Source organism: Pygocentrus nattereri, chromosome 5 (assembly GCF_015220715.1).
Source record: "Pygocentrus nattereri isolate fPygNat1 chromosome 5, fPygNat1.pri, whole genome shotgun sequence".
Classification (NCBI taxonomy): Eukaryota; Metazoa; Chordata; class Actinopteri; order Characiformes; family Serrasalmidae; genus Pygocentrus; species Pygocentrus nattereri.
In genome coordinates, this window is record NC_051215.1 from 41,456,125 (window position 1) to 41,472,913 (window position 16,789).

Genomic DNA, 16,789 nt, shown 5'->3' on the forward strand with positions numbered 1-16,789 from the left:
ACCAAACAGCTGTTTTGTAAAACAGTGTCCATATGTCAGCCCCATTCAGCCTACAGCTATGTAGAATGGCTATGGCAGCATCATCTGCTCAAATAGGCTAATGTGACTGTTGGAACGAAATTGATCTCTCTGATGTGTTTCTTGCTTTCAGGTCTGGTAGCTTAAAAGGAATTTCCACAGATCTTTCATGATTGAACTGTTAAGATTTGTTATTCAGAGCAGTAATGCAGAGTTGTTTGATGTGAAATGCACTGGTTCACAATGGTAGAGATGGGAACCAGACATCCAGAGTGTTTAATGCTTCTAAAAGCTCCTTCACAGAAAGATATTATGTGAAATTGTTATTAATACACTGCCTGAAGCTTTGTTTTGTGATAGTTTTGAGCTTGGACATATTTTGGCCTAAAACCTACTTCTTTTTTATTATTTTGGGGCAAAATTGATATACACGGCATTGTAAGGCAATTATAAGAATTTGCTACTTTGTAATGTTTTTTTATTTATTTAAAGATTTCAGCATCATAAACATTGCATATAGAAACACACAAGATGTGTAGGGGTTCTGGTCATTTTGGGTGGTGTGTAAAAGGACTGGTTCCTTTCACCTCCACTGTAAAGAAATCTCTTAGTAAGATGCTCTACAGTTCACTATTATGCCTTATATGAATTATGCAGAAATTTAGAACAATTGGTTGAATTTCCCTTTTTGTAAAGTGGACTGTTAACTAACTTTATTTTTGTGATGTATGTTTCCAATTAGAAAGTGTCTTTGATAGAACGACGATGAACTGGAAAGCTGCTCATTACTACCTTGCTAAACGATGGAGAGTAATTAGCATGTATTTTTAGACTGGAATGGGTTGATTGTGATTTCATTTAAACTTGATTTTCATTATTATATTTCCTCTTTTTTATTGTTGCAGGTCTCTTGTTGCTAATCTGGCAGCTGCCAACTGCTATAAGAAGGACAAACATCTGGACTTGGAGGAGAACTGGAAGCTGGTAGAAAAAGCAAAGGTCTACTACATTGCTGTAAGTAAATGTACATTTCCACGTCTTTTGACTTTCTAAATATGTACCTCTGCTCTGTGTGACAAGGAGTAGACTTAAATGATCTGTGAACTAGACCTTCTAGGCAGTTTGTTTAGTGATCAGAGGGATGAGGGTACATGCTTTACCCTTGATGTTTGCACCTTTCTGTAGACAGAGAGTGAGAGTGAGCGAGATTTTGTGTATACGCAGAGAGCTAGTAGCCTAGTGGATGTAGAGACATGCTCTTTGAGTGTTATGTCACTGAGCTTCTGTTCCAAGCAGCTTACTCTGATCTCACCACAGAAATCAGATACACTTCTCTGTTACATGCCCTTAAAAGGGCACACTGTGAATACAAGTGATGCTGATTGGCTATAAGTTGCCCTGGAGGGCAGGGGATACGAGGGTTTCCGGAGCGTGATTGGCTGGTGTGAAGAAGCAGGGCTCTCTGACCCATGAGAGTGAAAGGGTTTGACTGAGAGGTCACTTGGGGGCAGGATGACTCACTCTCTGTGAAGGTCGCTGACTGGGCTGAGCGTTTTCATTTACAGTGCATGGTCTCCTCACACACCTTCCACCCTCAAGAAAATAACAGCCCTCGTGTTTGTGTGTGCGTGTTTGAGTGGGATCTAGCAGCCAGCATCGTTTGTGCCAGTCAGCTGTGCTGCTTTTCTCCTGATTGAAGAGTTTAGGCAGGGTACGTGCTGCGGATGCTGCAAACTGTTGCTTGTAATCATCCGTAATCAAGGTTGGTGTGAAGCGCGCAACCCTATTACACTCCGACCCGACTGTTAATGAGCCATTACAAATGTGATTGGGCCAGCTCGGCGTGCGGGTCAGTACTTGCTCTCGGCTCCATTCACCAAGAGAAAAGAGCCTGCCATCTGCCCCGGGTCGGACATCCATTTGTGGATACCTGTAATATAGGCCCATGATTAACCTCCAAGCAGGAATCAGTCAATTTGGCAACCATTGTAACGTGACACTCTAATCAAATCATTTTCATCCCTGATTAAATGACTTTCATCACGCTGCCGCTCCCTGAATAGAGAGCCGGGGGCTATATGAATAAAGAGCAGCAATGCTTTGTTGCTCTCCTTTTGTGTTTTCTGACTTGGCTGGATGAGGCAGTGATGTTCATGGGAAAAAACCCTGATGGCGCTGCTGCTCGGCTCGCTGCCTCCACCATGTCGCTGCTGGTTGCCGCCGAACGTCGAGGTGTGCGGCCCCGTAAAAGCCAAGAAAGCCTACTTCCCTGTGGCAGAAGGGCGAGAGAGAGCGGATGCATTCCAATGTTTATTGAAAGCGCTGTCCCCGTTTAGCGTGCCCTGGCTTTCGGCTGGGCTTGTTAGCCGGCGCTCTTGAGGGAGAGGGAATAGTTTGTACTGTGGATGCCCAGCCCAGTTTGTCCGCGGCTCAAATTTCAGCTGAGATTGGAGCACTGAACGTCCCAGTGGGCTGGCTTGTTTTTCTTCCACAGGCCCAAACAAAGCTGTGATAGCAGCTTCTCCAGGTGCACTGCAGGTCTAAACTCCATAGACATGTTTAATGCATTTGCCTGGGCTGTAGTGTGTGTGTGTGTGTGTGTGTGTGTGTGTGTGTGTGTGTGTGTGTGTGTGTGTGTGTGTGTGTGTGTCTCCTCTCCTGGCCAGAGGCAGGTCAGTGCTGGAGCAGAGGTGAGTGAATTGATTATCCAGCCTGAGAGTTCATTACTGAAGCTCATCCCGTCAGCACCACAGTCACCTCCTGTAAGCCTTAGTGATGCTAGAATCCTGCTAGATTCAAGTAGTCTAGAACCCTGCCTGACCTGTGCCAAGGCCATTCATTCAGGACACCAAGCACATGGTCAATATTCACCTGCGTTTTGGGAACAGATTCCTCCATGAGGTTGGCATCCAAATCCTGGTTGCTTTAATGGAGAATGAAAACTGAGCAGGCTGAGCAAATAAACAAATCTGCCCTGTTAGGAGTGCTGAGTGCTTCTCTAGAAGGACCGTGTGTGTTTATGTGTGTGTGTGTGTGTGTGTGTGTGTGTGTGTGTGTGTGTTGTTCTGACACAGGGTTATGTAAGTGATTTCCTCTTGCATGTAACTGTCCCAGAGCCTGGCACCAGCCTGTCTGTCGGCGCCCTGCGTCTCTCTTTCTTTCTCTCACTAATGTCCAGCTGTTAGCTGTATTGACCTTCACTTGCTCTCTGCATCATTCCACCCTCATCTGCCCACACTAACTGCCTCTCCTCTTAAAGTACTTTAGGCAAATTCAGTCGAGTGATGACTTCTTCTGTCTTTTTGTTTAATTGTGTCATATAAAACTGATGTCAATGTCATTATTTGAGTATGTAAGAATTTTAAAGAAATGTGAGCCTACTTTCATTTTTTCTTTGAAGTTTTCGTTCTAAGTAGGCTAATGTTGCTCTTGTGGGCACATAATGTACACATGCAGAGTATCCTCTGTGTATAATGTTCCAGTACCTAAACAGCTGATATTTTTTGCCAAAATTCTCTTTTTCAGTGTAAACTGAGGAGCCTTAATCTTGGAACATGCCTGCATAAGCAGCACCCTCACCAATCACAAGGCTGATGTGGTTTGTCTGGCCCACACAGCTTTAACTAAAGCGTTCTTTTTAGCGGCCTAGCTCATTTGTCTGCCTGTCATCCATCTGTTTGTTCGTTTATCTGTTCGTTCTTTTGTCCATCGTTCTATCTGGTTATTTGTTTGTCCAACCATTAGTTCATTCATTGCTTCACATGAGCATCGGGCCACATGAGCATTCTCTGAATATCCCAGCTGTAAAGGGAATAAGAACTTCACCTTCTTTAGGACATCGTCAGATAAAAGCTGGATAATTAGCCATGGATACAGCAGTGTAGTCCACATCACCAGCTTTAAATCTGGAGCCAATTTCACTTATTTCTCCTTGCTGGTGCCTTGTTGTTCAGTTGTACTTCGGTGGCATAACAGGCTGTAAGATTTGGACTGAGAGATGCTAATCATTTGTGCTGATCAGTTCATTACGACCACACCCAGAAAGTTCTCAGATAGGGTCGGCCTGTTTTGTTACATTTCTATATTCTTTTTTTTCTTTTTCATTTATGTTTAAACTTTGCTGGATGCTGAAGTTTAATATCCTACAAATATTTTTAATATTGGGGCCTTAAGCATATTTGATATTAGAAACTATAATGCCTGTGCTCTAGTAGTTTTGGTGTTTGTTCCATGAAACCTGTCATGAGTAGCAAAAGAAATATATTTATAAATGCAGTTATTCCATCAGTGGTGCATTGCCTTCTTGGTAATGCACTAACTGGCATCGAAAATATGCATAGAGACAGGTAGCTATAGCTCATTGACCTAGGGAGCTGGCTAAACCTTATGCCAGAGAGTTAAGACAAAGAACATGTTGGGCTCATGTTGCACCATCTGAAAGGCATGACATAGACCTTTGAGGACCACTCTGGAGACTCATCGTAGAGGTATTTACAGGGAAGATAGTTTAGAAAAATGGGCCAAAGCCAAGTGTTTGCAAAATGGGCCAAATCCAAGTCCCACTCAAGAGTCCTGAAAGCCTTTTTCTGCCCCTGAATGTGAACAGTTTCCTCCTGCAGCCCCTGCCTTATGGAGGATCAGCACTAAACTGTGTCTGTTGTCTGTAGCATATTCTCCACTTCATAAAGTCACTCTGTTCATAATTAAGAACTGAGACGGTATGTTTTGTGCTAGAAACAGCAGTCAAATGACTGAAAAATTAAAATGGTAGTTTCAGTTTTACAGGTTAAAATAAAGGTACCAAAAGGCTACTTTGAAGCCGTTTCCCAGAAGGACTTCTCAATAGACCAGGCTTTCCCAACCTAGGGTTCACGAATCCCAAGGGGTTTGTGGTGCCGTTGCCATTGCTTCATGAGAACTTCAGTGTTTCCAGTCTGTTATCTTCATCGTCGTAAGTGTGTGGGTATGTTTGAAACAGCTTTCTATTTGAAGTATGAAGCCAGCTTTCTTGAAAAGACATTTGGAAGCTAAAAATGCAAACCTGACCACAAAACCACAAAAAACCTTCACCTTATTAAAATCTCAGGTGGTAGATCAAGGCTGATGAGCTTCAGCTGACACGAAAGATTGGAAATGCCTGTAAAAGATGGTTCTTTAAATAAGTATATTTGTAAATGAGATGTATCAGTGTCGAGAACTACATGTCCAAGCCAAGAAGCACCAAGGAAACAATGTTTAAGTGTATGTGTAGAGTTCAGTGCTGTTCTGAGACTCATTTATGACACACTGTAGAAGTAACTAGGACCAGCACTGGTGCATCTGCCCCCTCAGAGATGCTCTGAGCAGGACTAGCAGAGATTTGTGCAGATTTTCTCATATCCTCATTGTCCCTGTGGGGTCTCTCGCGCGAGCGGCAGTGACAGACTGCTGATGGCCCCCTCTGTCCACTGACAGACAAAAGCTTTAGTCAGATTTACTGAGTCACAGCCTTAGAAAAACACAGCCTGAGCCCTGCGCTCTGCCATTTTTCCTCCCCGACGCCTCCCGGCAGCAGCGCAGATTTACTTGTTTAATGGTAAATAAGGGCAATTTACGAATCGAGAGTGGAGAGGCCAAGCCGATAGCCCTCCACCGAGTGTTTTGCTGAGATTGTTTTTTAAAGAGGGGCTGAGTGGAGGCTATGCAGCGCACCGTTCCTCCACTTTATGCACCGCGCCGTGCTTTGGGTGCAGTGATAAGGAACGCCTCCTCAAACAGTAATCTCCATTGACCTTGTGTTCCAAGCGGAAGACACCACCCTGTTTGAACATGACAACAACGGATCCCATTTATTTCAAGCGCCGGCATTGATTTTAATTTACCTCGGTGGCTTTCCATTCAGAGAGTATTAAGCTTGTTGCTTCTCTCTCTCAAGATTTTTCTCAGACATTTTATTTTTTGTTGTTGTTTTTTGTTTCTCATCCATTCATCTGTAAGTCAGATTAGAGTAGGGGAGTTTGTGCGGTAATGCGCTGATTAATGAAGCCCAGTGCGGGTTCCCAGGGTGCCCTGCTACTGAAGGGTGTGATTGGATGAAAAGCGAGTTAATGGAGTCTCGCGCCGGGGCCGGCCAGCGCTGGGCTCCAACATCCAGCTTGAGCCGGAGAGAGAGATTTTGTGTGTGTGTGTGTGTGTGTGTGTGTGTGTGTGTGTGTGTGTGTGTGAGGGAGAGAGAGAGCGCGGCCATCTTTCACAGACGGAGGGAGAGAAAGGGAGAGGGAGGGGAGGGGGTGATGTTGAACTTGTGCCAAATGTTTGGTGGCAGGCTTGTTGCTAGGAAATGAGGATCCTGAGGCAGAGTGGTGCACAGCGAGCTGTAATGAGGGACAGAAACAGGGGCTGCAGAAAAACATGGAAAAAAAAAACACATTTCACACAGATTCAGGCTGCAAGGGGAGGAAACGGTGCAAATTCCAGTTTCTAGTGCTGTTTTTCTGCACAATTTGGTTGAAACAATTTCAATGTGCTTATGCTTTTATGCCTTTTAAGTGTATGTTTTAAGAAAGATCACACAATTTCTGCACTCGACACGGCCCAGAAGTGCTAAAGTGTCCTGATGGCTGCGCTTTTTTTATTTATTTTTTTTCCCTCCCCCCTCAATGCCCTGTAATTTGATCAGTCTTGGCACATATGTGGTGCATAATGCCAGGGCATTAACCTTACTGTGCCAGTCCTGCCTGCTCCTACTCAACACACAGTCTCTGAAGCCACTGGCACAGAACGCTGCACTCTTAAAGAGACAGCAGCACCACTCCAGCTGGGGAATGTGTGCACAGTGTCACGTTGAGAATGAGGGAGGTGAGCGAGAGGGAGGGAGGGTGTGTCTGTGGGTGAGAGATGAAAATAATTAAAGGAGGAGTCAGGAGGGCCTCCGAGGCCCCAGCTGCAGATGGTTCTAGAACAGCCTGGGGACATAAAAGAGGCGTTCTTGCAAGCGTGTGCCAGTTTCACTGAATGGATGCTCCGTCCAGGGAGGATGTGGCTGTGTAGGGTGGTAGCTGTGAAAGTGTCACCTGCGAGAAAAAAAGAAAAAAAAAAAACACAAACGAAAAAACACTCTCATTCTTACATGTGTAGCTTATATTTCACACCATATGCTGGCACACTGCAGGCTTTCAGAGCTCTAAGTGCTCGACTGCACACAAAGCAGACTCAGCCTCATCAAGACTAATGTCAGCACAGAGTGACGCTGAGTGAGAGAGAACACACCATTAACCGGTACAGTACAGCAGCCTGAACCATGAAGTGGCATATACACCTCTCTCTGCCCCCCTCCCCCACACTACCTCTCTTTATACCACTTCCCCTCTCTCTCTCTCTCTCTCTCTCTCTCTCTCTCTCTCTCTCTCTGTCACTCACTCTTTCTCTCACTCTTTCTCTCAATCTCTCACTCTCATTCTCACACTCTCTCTCATATTACCTCTCTATACCTCCTCTCTCTACCACTTTATCTTTCTTTCTGCCTCCCTTGCTTTCTCTCTCTACTTTTGTCTGTCTTTCTTTTGCTGTTTTTTGTCCCTCTCTCCCTTTCCTTCTCTCCATCTCCTCTCGTTCTCTGTTTCTTTTTTATTTCTTTCTGTCTCTCCAACTCTCTCTCCCATATTTTCTGTGTTTCTTTTCTCCATCTTCTCTCTTTCCATTTCTTTGTCTTTTGCTCTTTCTGTTTTCTGTCTCTCTTTCCCCTTTTCTCTCCGTCGTCCCCTATTGCTATCTCTTTCTGCCTCTTCCCCTTTCTCATATGTGGCATATGGGAGGTTGTATGTGTCCTTTATTCTCATAATGACAGCTCATTCATTAAGGCTTTACTGATGAATGCACTAAGGTGGCTCGCAGTGCTGTACTGTCCTACCTACACAGAACCCCCCCCCCCCCCCCCCCCCTCTCTCTCTCTCTCTCTCTCTCTCTCTCTCTCTCTCTCTCTCTCTCTCTCTCTCTCTCTCTCTTTCTCTTTTTCTCTCTCTCTCTCTCACACAAACACACACTCACACCCACTCTCTCTCTCTCACTCACACACACACACAGCCTCCTGTGCACGTATTCAGGCAGCCCTCATGCTGACCTTGAGCTGAATCTGGCGTCAGCTGCCCTACACACTCTGTCCCTCCTCCCCTCCCCCTCTTCCGCCCAGAAAGATCACACAATGCAAATTGAGTGAGTGAGTGAGTTTGGTGGGGGGGCAGGCAGACTCTGCCTGCCTGCAGGCTGTGACTGCAGGCGATTGGTCACAGTGTTGCTTTGCTCTGATGAAATTTAATCTCACCATATTTACATGCAGAATTTCACTCTTGGCAAGCCCTATTAAATAGATTTGTAAATGCACTTCATCTTGATTAGAGTTCATGCCTCTTTCTACTCGTCACTAGATGCAGACACACTTAAAGCGATCAGCTGTGTTCCTGCTTTCAACTGCATGGAGAGTTAAAAGAAATAAAATAAAAAATCTTATGTTGTGGTGCCATGGTGTCAATGTTGATGGCTGGCTTTACCTGCCTTTTCAAATCTTGCCTGCCATGCCTGAAGGCTAGCATTGGTTTCTTATGCTAACATGCTAATGAGTTGTGGGCTGGGGCTGGCCCTATGAGGGCTGCTTCCTTCAGCACAGAACAATATTGTGTTCTGCAGTCTTTATTAATGCCACGAACTTTCAGTAAAGAGTATGTATTATTCAGTAACTGCTGTGGAAGTAATATGCAAGTTATGTATTTTGGAGAATGAAAAATGATGAAAGACTGGAGCTGTTCAAAGATCCTTGGAGTTTAAGTAGTCTATCCCCTTAAAATCCCAGGCTTATTACATTCTAAGACATATTATTCAGTAACTTACAGTGCCTGTCTGAGTTATTCTTAGGTTGCAGACGTGCATAATGGAAGTTCGAACCCACTGGCAGATCCTACCATCTTAGTTAAAGCTAATAATATACTTAAACTAACAACAATCCTTAATTCTGGAAAATGTTCAATTTGGTCTGAGAAATATGTTTAATCAGCAGATAATATTGTCTTCCAGTAAGTTTCTTCAGTGTTACTTGAACAGATGATTTGTGCCGTATTCTCATATTTTTGAAAATATTAGGAGGTTCCACAATAGCTCCAGCTGTGAAAACACATTCCAGAAATCACCTTTGAATGCCTATTTGCAGTATTATTTCTAAAGCAAATTCTTCCTGTGGGAAGGTAAATGAATGGAGTTGAGTCAGATGCTGACTGTTTTGTGCTAATAGCAGTCAGTAATGCTAAAATTCATGTGATGACAAGGCTTAATTGTACAATTATGCGCATGTTGCATCTTTAGCCATTTGCCCCTCCTCTCTCCCCCCGTTGCTAATTTCATTTATGTATCCGCAGTGCAAACACACAACAGCAGCCAGTTAGAAGTTATTTGACATCTCGCTGTCTGTGTCTAATTTGCTGTGAATCAGAGAGGCATTTGCGCAGGGTTGAGCTAGGTGGCCGTTTACTCAGCGGAGCGATGTTTGCAGGCTTAATTGAACCATCATTAGTTGACATGAGTGTAGTCACATGGGCCGCGTGTGCTAATGTGGAGCTGGGAGGCAGTGGGATGCTGGGCTCAGGCAACATGGGTAATCACTCCAGTACTCAGGCGGAGCCAGCATTACAGCCGTACAGGTTATAGAACGGCGAGACAGATGCACATAGACTAGATTATAAACTATTTTTAGATGTTTTATTCAGTATTTCAAGTTTTTGGGAACTGCAAGAGGTTATGAAGTAATAAATAATATGATCATTCATTTATGGTTATTTCTCATCAAGTTATCTGCCACTAGATTTGATCAGTTCTTCCTGAGTTTTAATTTATAATTTAATTTGTCCTTTCATCATTTGAAAGCTGTAAATTGTCATTTTTAAAACCAGTTTTTAATATTTACAGCTTATTAGAGCAGTTGTAGCAGTCTGTCTGTCTCTGTCTGTCTGTCTCTGTCTGTCTGTATGTTTGTCTATATATCTATCTGTCCACCTACCTGTCTGTCTGCATGTCTGTCTGTCTGTCTGTCTATCTTTATGTATAAGTAATTTGACTCCAGTTTTCGGTACATCTAACAGTGCACACTGAACATACAACTTACTGCAGATGGCAAAATATTTAGCATGAGAAATATGATCCTATTTCCTATTTCCCAAATTATACAGTGTTAATAATACAAATAAATACAGGAAATAAAATTGTAAATATTGAAAATTAAATATTGGTTAGTTTGGAAATATTCTTTGGTAATTAAACTTTAATATTTTATTCTAATAAGTATAGCAAATAAAATTATAAATATTGGAAATTAAATATTGTTCATTTTGGAAAAAAAATTGTTTTTTTATTGTAATATGTTGAAAATAAAATACCACTAAATACTGCTACTAATAAACATACTGGGATATTAGGGACGGGGGTGCGGAGCTGAAAACATGATGTGGCATGTGCAGAAATGTCACATTTTATATTTTGTATTGTATAGTTTTTGTAGTATGTTGACTTCTGTGAAGAAATGGAAATTGTTCACTAAAATTAGCATAAAATGCTGTATTAAAGTTTGTTCCCTGTAGGGGAGCGTTATCTTATTTTCATGAGGAAAATCAACAAAACATGTCATTTGACTAGGGGTGGTCACACTTTTGCATACGACTGCAACTTTCTTTGACCCCTAATGTAATGTGTTCATAATTTTTTTTAGTTTGTGAAAATGAACTGGTCTTGTGTTTACTTACTGTTTGTTTCAGTGTTCTATAGCACTTCCTAAAGGGGAGAAGTTATTAAATATGTATAAATGAAGTATGTCCTGGATGTCATAAGCCGGGAGTGATTTTCTTTACCCTGTTTCTGACTTGAGAGGAGTGCAGGTCCTGAAGTGAGGGCAAGTCAGACCCAGTGATCTTTTCTGGAGTACTGATTATCCTTAATAGGTTGATTATATCTTGTTTAGTGACTGAGCCAAACCTGACAGTGATAAATGTGTGGAGGACAGACTCGGTTATGGCTCTGTGGAGTTGGTTTAACAGCTCCCATGGAAGATTGTACTTACTTAATTGATACAGAAGTTAGATGCCCACTTTAGGTCAGATGATAGTTCTCAGAGACCTGAAGTATTCCACAGTGGGCACAGTACTATTGAAGATGGTAAGGAGGGTCAGTATAGGGGCAGTTGTTTCTAAAACTGAAGTCCTCTGAAGTAGCCATCTGAGGCTGGCTGGAAAGAAACATTTTAGACTTATAACTGCAACCTCATTGGTTTCATATTGTTGAAAACTGTGATTGTGAACCTTTGAACACTAGTTTATACACAATGTAGCCACATGTGCATTGCATGCACTTACACCCATGCAAAGTTCTTAAGTACAAAAACTTTTCTTCCTCAAATGTACACAGTTACAGTCGTGCACGCTTGGAAAGCGCTCTTGAGCACAGATGAGGTTAGTGCATACACTCCTCCAATTGCTACAAATCTCCTCCAAATGTGTTCCTTTTGTATCATTGAGCGGCGCTTGAATTGATCGGGCCTCAAAGGCTCATGTGCGCGTGTGCTGGCTCAGTGTTTGATCCAGTAAAGTGCTCTCCATAGCCAGTGGAAGCCCCTCTTCCTGCTCGCCCCCGGGGAGGAAGCCCGTGGCTGAGAGGTCAGGCTAATATTTACAGATAATAAGTGCATGCTGCTGGAGGTCCACAGGCATCTTGCTGAGGGTTAGTTACCCAGCGCCTTCAATCAGAAAGCAGCTGCTAACATCCTGCCTCAAACACCACCACCACCACCACCTCCCCCCACACACACACCTCCTCAGACCACTCGCCTCAAACACCAGAGCACTGCTCTACTAAGCACTCCCACTGAAACACTGATGCGCCGGGGCCATGAAATCGCTTTAGTAGATGAAGTGAATCGACAGCAAGAGACACCGAGACATGCTTGATTGTTTCTTAATGTGCTGAGGATTGGGGCTAACACATTTTTACATGGATCTGTGGACGAGGGCGCACAAGCGTGCTAATAGGACACAATCAATAAAACATCTCGGAGTGTGAAACAGTGAATCCAGTATGTACGAGGATCTGACTGAACAAGTGAGCTGCTGGGATTTTGAACGACATTAACTAATTACGCTGTGTTGATCTCCTGCATTTCTTATGCATGAAGTTTGTTGACCTGCTCCATCAGTTGGAGTCACTTATGACCCAGAAGCACATTTTGAATTTTATGCACTGCATTTCAGAGGGAAGTGTCAGTTTCTGGTGATGCCAGTGAGATGGCAAATCTCTATTAATGATATCCGTAGCAGGCCAATAGCAGAAAACGGATGAATTAACAGAAAAAATGATTAATCTGATTCAATCCTGTAACAAATGTACCCTGAAAAAGCACATGCTCACATTGTGTGATTTGATGCTGTATTTTTCTTGCTGTGGATTAATCGTGTTCTGTGGGGCAGTAAAGTAGATTTAATCAATTTCACAAACTGGAACTTTCTATGTGCTACTATGCTTTCTGAAAAGAAAACTGTGAAGAATAACTTGTCTGTAATAGACATATGTAAATGTTAAGTGTCATCAAACTGTCATGTTTTTTGAGGGGGGAAAAAGTCCTGAAAGTTTGTAAGAAATATTTTAGACAATATTCAAATAAGGCAGAAGCACATGTGAATCTTGACAGCAGTGATGTATTCATCTAACTGTTATTGTTTGAGGGGGTGATATGATATCAAGAGAGATGATACCATTCTGCCAGTATCAGTGTTTTTCATTCAGAATTTTGGTGCAATTTATAATCGTAACAAAAGAAGGGTGGAGAAGAGAGGGACAAAGAGAGAAAGAGGGGGAAAGAGTGATGCAAACTCGCCAATCTCCATGAGAAAAGTGGCTCACTAGCTCACCACTGCTTTTTCTTGCATGTAGTGAATGTGTCATTCCACGTTTGAGAGCTACAAATCTGTGTTTATTGTTTGAATTTCACAATAATATTGACACAGCATAAAAGCTGAAACTTCTATTTGATCAGAAGCCAATAAAACCCTGAAACAGCCCAGTGTTTTTCACCAAATTTGGAGTTTGTACACAAATGGGCCATTGCGTCTTTCAATATGATGCAATAGAATACATCATGTTTGTGCAATATGTCTTGCAGTCAAAGCATCATTGACGGCTTCACCTTACGGAGGGCTACCTGAAGAGCTGTTGAACGCCTCTTCACCCTGTTCTGTGGCCTTAGGCTGGGCCTGTGGTGTATCTCCTTCTGATTCATGGTCTACTTATGGAGCTCCTAACAGGAGAGCTGGAATTTCTTTCAAAGCCATGGCTCACATCATATATTATGTGCGGCGGTGGGGTGGGCCTCGTATGTAGCTGCTGCTCGTTGGGTTGCTGCTCGAAGCAGCAGTAACACTGCGCAGATGTTGAGGCTGTGTTCAGCAGCTGTCGAGCGGAGGACTTCGGTGAGGAGGGATTCGCACGCCTCTCTAAAAGATTGCTCCTTTCACATCCCCTGCCATTGTTGACGGGTAATGATTTGCACATTTTCTCACACACACACATACACATACACACACACACACGGTCTATGCCTGTATGCATGGCTGGCCATGGGCCAAGTATTTAGCCCAACCATACATGAACCTGCCTGTGTGCCAAATGGGATGGCGTTCTTTGGAAACCGGGAGCGTATGATTATTTTCCTTTCTTTGAGCTCCAGCACCACAGAGAGTATGATCAATTTTATAGAACTGGATAGAAAACATTGGTCCAACCAATATGAAAATTTTGTGTCAACAGCAGTTCCAGTTTAAGCTGTTAAGAGCTGAAACTTTTAGTGACTGCTAATATTGTTGGACGGCCCGTTGTTGATGCCACATCGATTCCATGGCCAGGACTCCACGAAAGAAATGGAGACACTCTCTGAATGGGAAGGATCATCGTCCCTCTCACCCCATAGCTCAGTGCAATGCTAGTGCAATGCTTGTTAGGTAGTGTTACAGGATTGGCAGTTAGCATTCTCTTTCAAGCACACAGAGTTGTCCAATGATGCTGTGTTAACAGCAGTTTGAAAAGATGTGTTGGCTGAATTCACATGATTTGGAGAAAGCCTGTATAAGCCTTTGCCCCCCCCCCCATCCCCCCACCCCCCAGCTTGTTAGCATTGTGTGATACCCAGTTAGGAGGTGGAATTGGACAAATTTGGTGATAAGAAAATGAATAAAATAAACAGACTTCTCATAGTAAACAAGCCGCTAATGACGTGTTTTACTGGTGAGATTTTTGCCAGTGCATATAAGCCTGCAGGATGTCCACTTTGGCTTATACTGTCGGCCAAGTGATATATTGGTCCAGCCCTACTAGAAAAACGCATTTGTGTCTGGAAATTCAGCTTTGGCCAAACTCTTGGAAACTGACACTGATTCCCCTTCCCTGGATCTCCCTCAAACTGCTGGGTTTTTTGTTTTATTAGCTTTGTGCGCTAGCTCGCTCTCTCTTGCCTCATATAAAATGTAGTGTGTAAGTAATGAGGGTGGAAGTATAGCTGTGTAACAAACATCTTGTTCCCCTTGGGACGTGAGCATGCTCAGTGGAACGTGAAATGTCTTAACCCTGAGTTATATTGTTTTGCTGTTGCTTTCCCCTCGACTCTGATGTTAACAGGCCGTCTGTGATTTATTTGTATATTGCTTTCTAATCAGACTCTGTTTTTGGCTATAACCCCCCCCCACACCTGGCTGGGGCCCCATCACACAGCCCCTGAGGCGCAGGGGCAGAGAGAGAGTGCCGATGCAGCTGTACTCATACAGACACACACACATACACAAACACACACAGCTACCTTTAATAATGGAGCTGTGTTGTCTCCATCCTCAGTCTTGAGAAGTCTCCAACTTACTTGTACAGGCGCATGGTTTGTCAAGAGCTAAGAGAAATCTTGCTGCCTTTGGATTTCCATAACTTTTACTTTTCAACTCTACTTTTCAACTCTACTCTAATGCTAAACACCAGCTATTTTCTGATATTGTATATAATTATATGGTACTCGCAAAAGTCCACTGATTTATTTGCTTTTCCATGCTTTTCCAGTCTAAAGTAATCAAAAGGTTTTTTCATTTATCAGCATAAAGAACACCGCACACAACCATATATTTAACAAACTTACACAAAAGCCTTTTCAGTATTTCAGTATTATTACATCTTTCCCTTTTTTTTTAGGAGACAGTTATTTTTTTCAGTTATTCAAAGAAATCGACAGGTTGTTTTCCCCTCCTTCAAAATTTGGTCTTAAAGCTGCATTTTCTGCTTCTCACAATCTAAATAATTCCAATTCCAAATTTAAACATATCAGTCCAAAAGACTTTACTCCACATCCTGATGTCCAGTTTTGGTGTATCTAATGCAAATTTTCTCCAATTTTGTCTATTTGTCATAGGTCTTCTTGATAGCTGCACGTTTTTGAGACTCGTAGCACTGAGCTGTCCTCGCACTGGAAGGGTGGATTTTTGTGGATTTTTTTCAGATCTGAAACAAGAGTGGAGCTCTCCCAAACTATGAAAGATTCAAATCCTGTTTATCTGATTGTGGCAGTTTGGGTGCTCTACCTGCTCTTACACAGTTGTTAGGAGTCCCATTTCTCTACATCTTGTCACAATTTTTTACTTTTAAAAAAACTCCAACTTTGGAAACTCCAGTTTTTTCACTTTCTGCTTCCTAATGAAAGTGGATTATGTTATGTCTAATCTCCTCAGAAATACCTAATTTAGCCATTTTAAATGAATGTTAAAGAAATTAGCCAGACAGCTTAGGTGTGTTTGGGTAGTTGCATGTCTGAATGTTAGTAGAGAGAGAGGGAGAGAGAGAATATTTTACAACTGCATGTTCATTAAAAAGTAGTATTTGTCTACATCAGTGATTGTCAAACCAGTCCTCAGTGACTCCCAGACTCCAACTGAACTTGCAACCTGGAGAGAGAGAGAGTTAAAATGTGGACTGTCTGCAGGTCCCTGAGGACCATTTGAGAATCACTGGCCTATAAAGAAGAAGAATATAACTATAAAGAAGAACAGTGTTTTGTATCTTTTTGCCAAAAGATGGTTTTAACACCTGAATGTTTTGAGTGCTTCATAGAGCTGAGATCACAATATATGGGGTAAAGTGTTATTTTCAAAGCCAAGCTGTCCCAAATATTGTCACAAATATGTAGAAGTATGATGTTGTGATTTCCTCAAAATAAACCGGACTGCCTGGTTAACCTTTTAATAAGTTATGTTTCAAACTGATGTCGGGACCCAGAGTTCCCCGTCCTCTGCTCCAAAGTCCCAGACGATGTGGAAAAACGTTACTAATTAATTAATGTTAAGTTAAAGACTTAATTTTAATTGAATCTATTCTCTGATGCAAAAGAAAGTAATAAAGTATGCTCTTATGTAAAAAGGTAACTAATCAAAAAGATTGAAGTAGCATTCTTGCAAAAAGTCAAAGACAGATGAAAAACCAAACTTCAGCTGTAGGTTCCTTTTTGAAGGAGAGAAAGAGGTCCCTCTTCGTTTATTAAGTTCCAAGTGACAAGATGGTCTCCAGAAAGTCAAAATGTACAGACAATACAAATGCATTTCATCTTATACTCAAAACTGAGCAACCTTATCACCCCTCCCTGGGCGCGTTCTTCGCCCCTCCTTTTTTAATGTTCCTTGACCCAAGTTCTGGTCCCCAATATGCCTCTTTTTTTTTTTTAAGAAATCTGATAACCTTATTTCTC

The 16,789-nt window shown here is 42.5% G+C and overlaps 1 protein-coding gene across 3 annotated transcripts in view; it reads left to right on the forward strand.

The window, feature by feature from the left end:
* adka (adenosine kinase a) overlaps positions 1-16,789 on the forward strand; it is a 172,271-nt gene that overhangs the window by 83,755 nt on the left and 71,727 nt on the right. For all 3 annotated transcript variants that reach the window (XM_017696547.2, XM_017696550.2, XM_017696549.2), the window contains exon 6: positions 924-1,032. In XM_017696547.2, the coding sequence (XP_017552036.1) occupies positions 924-1,032 (109 nt within the window). The remainder of the gene's footprint in view (positions 1-923; positions 1,033-16,789) is intronic.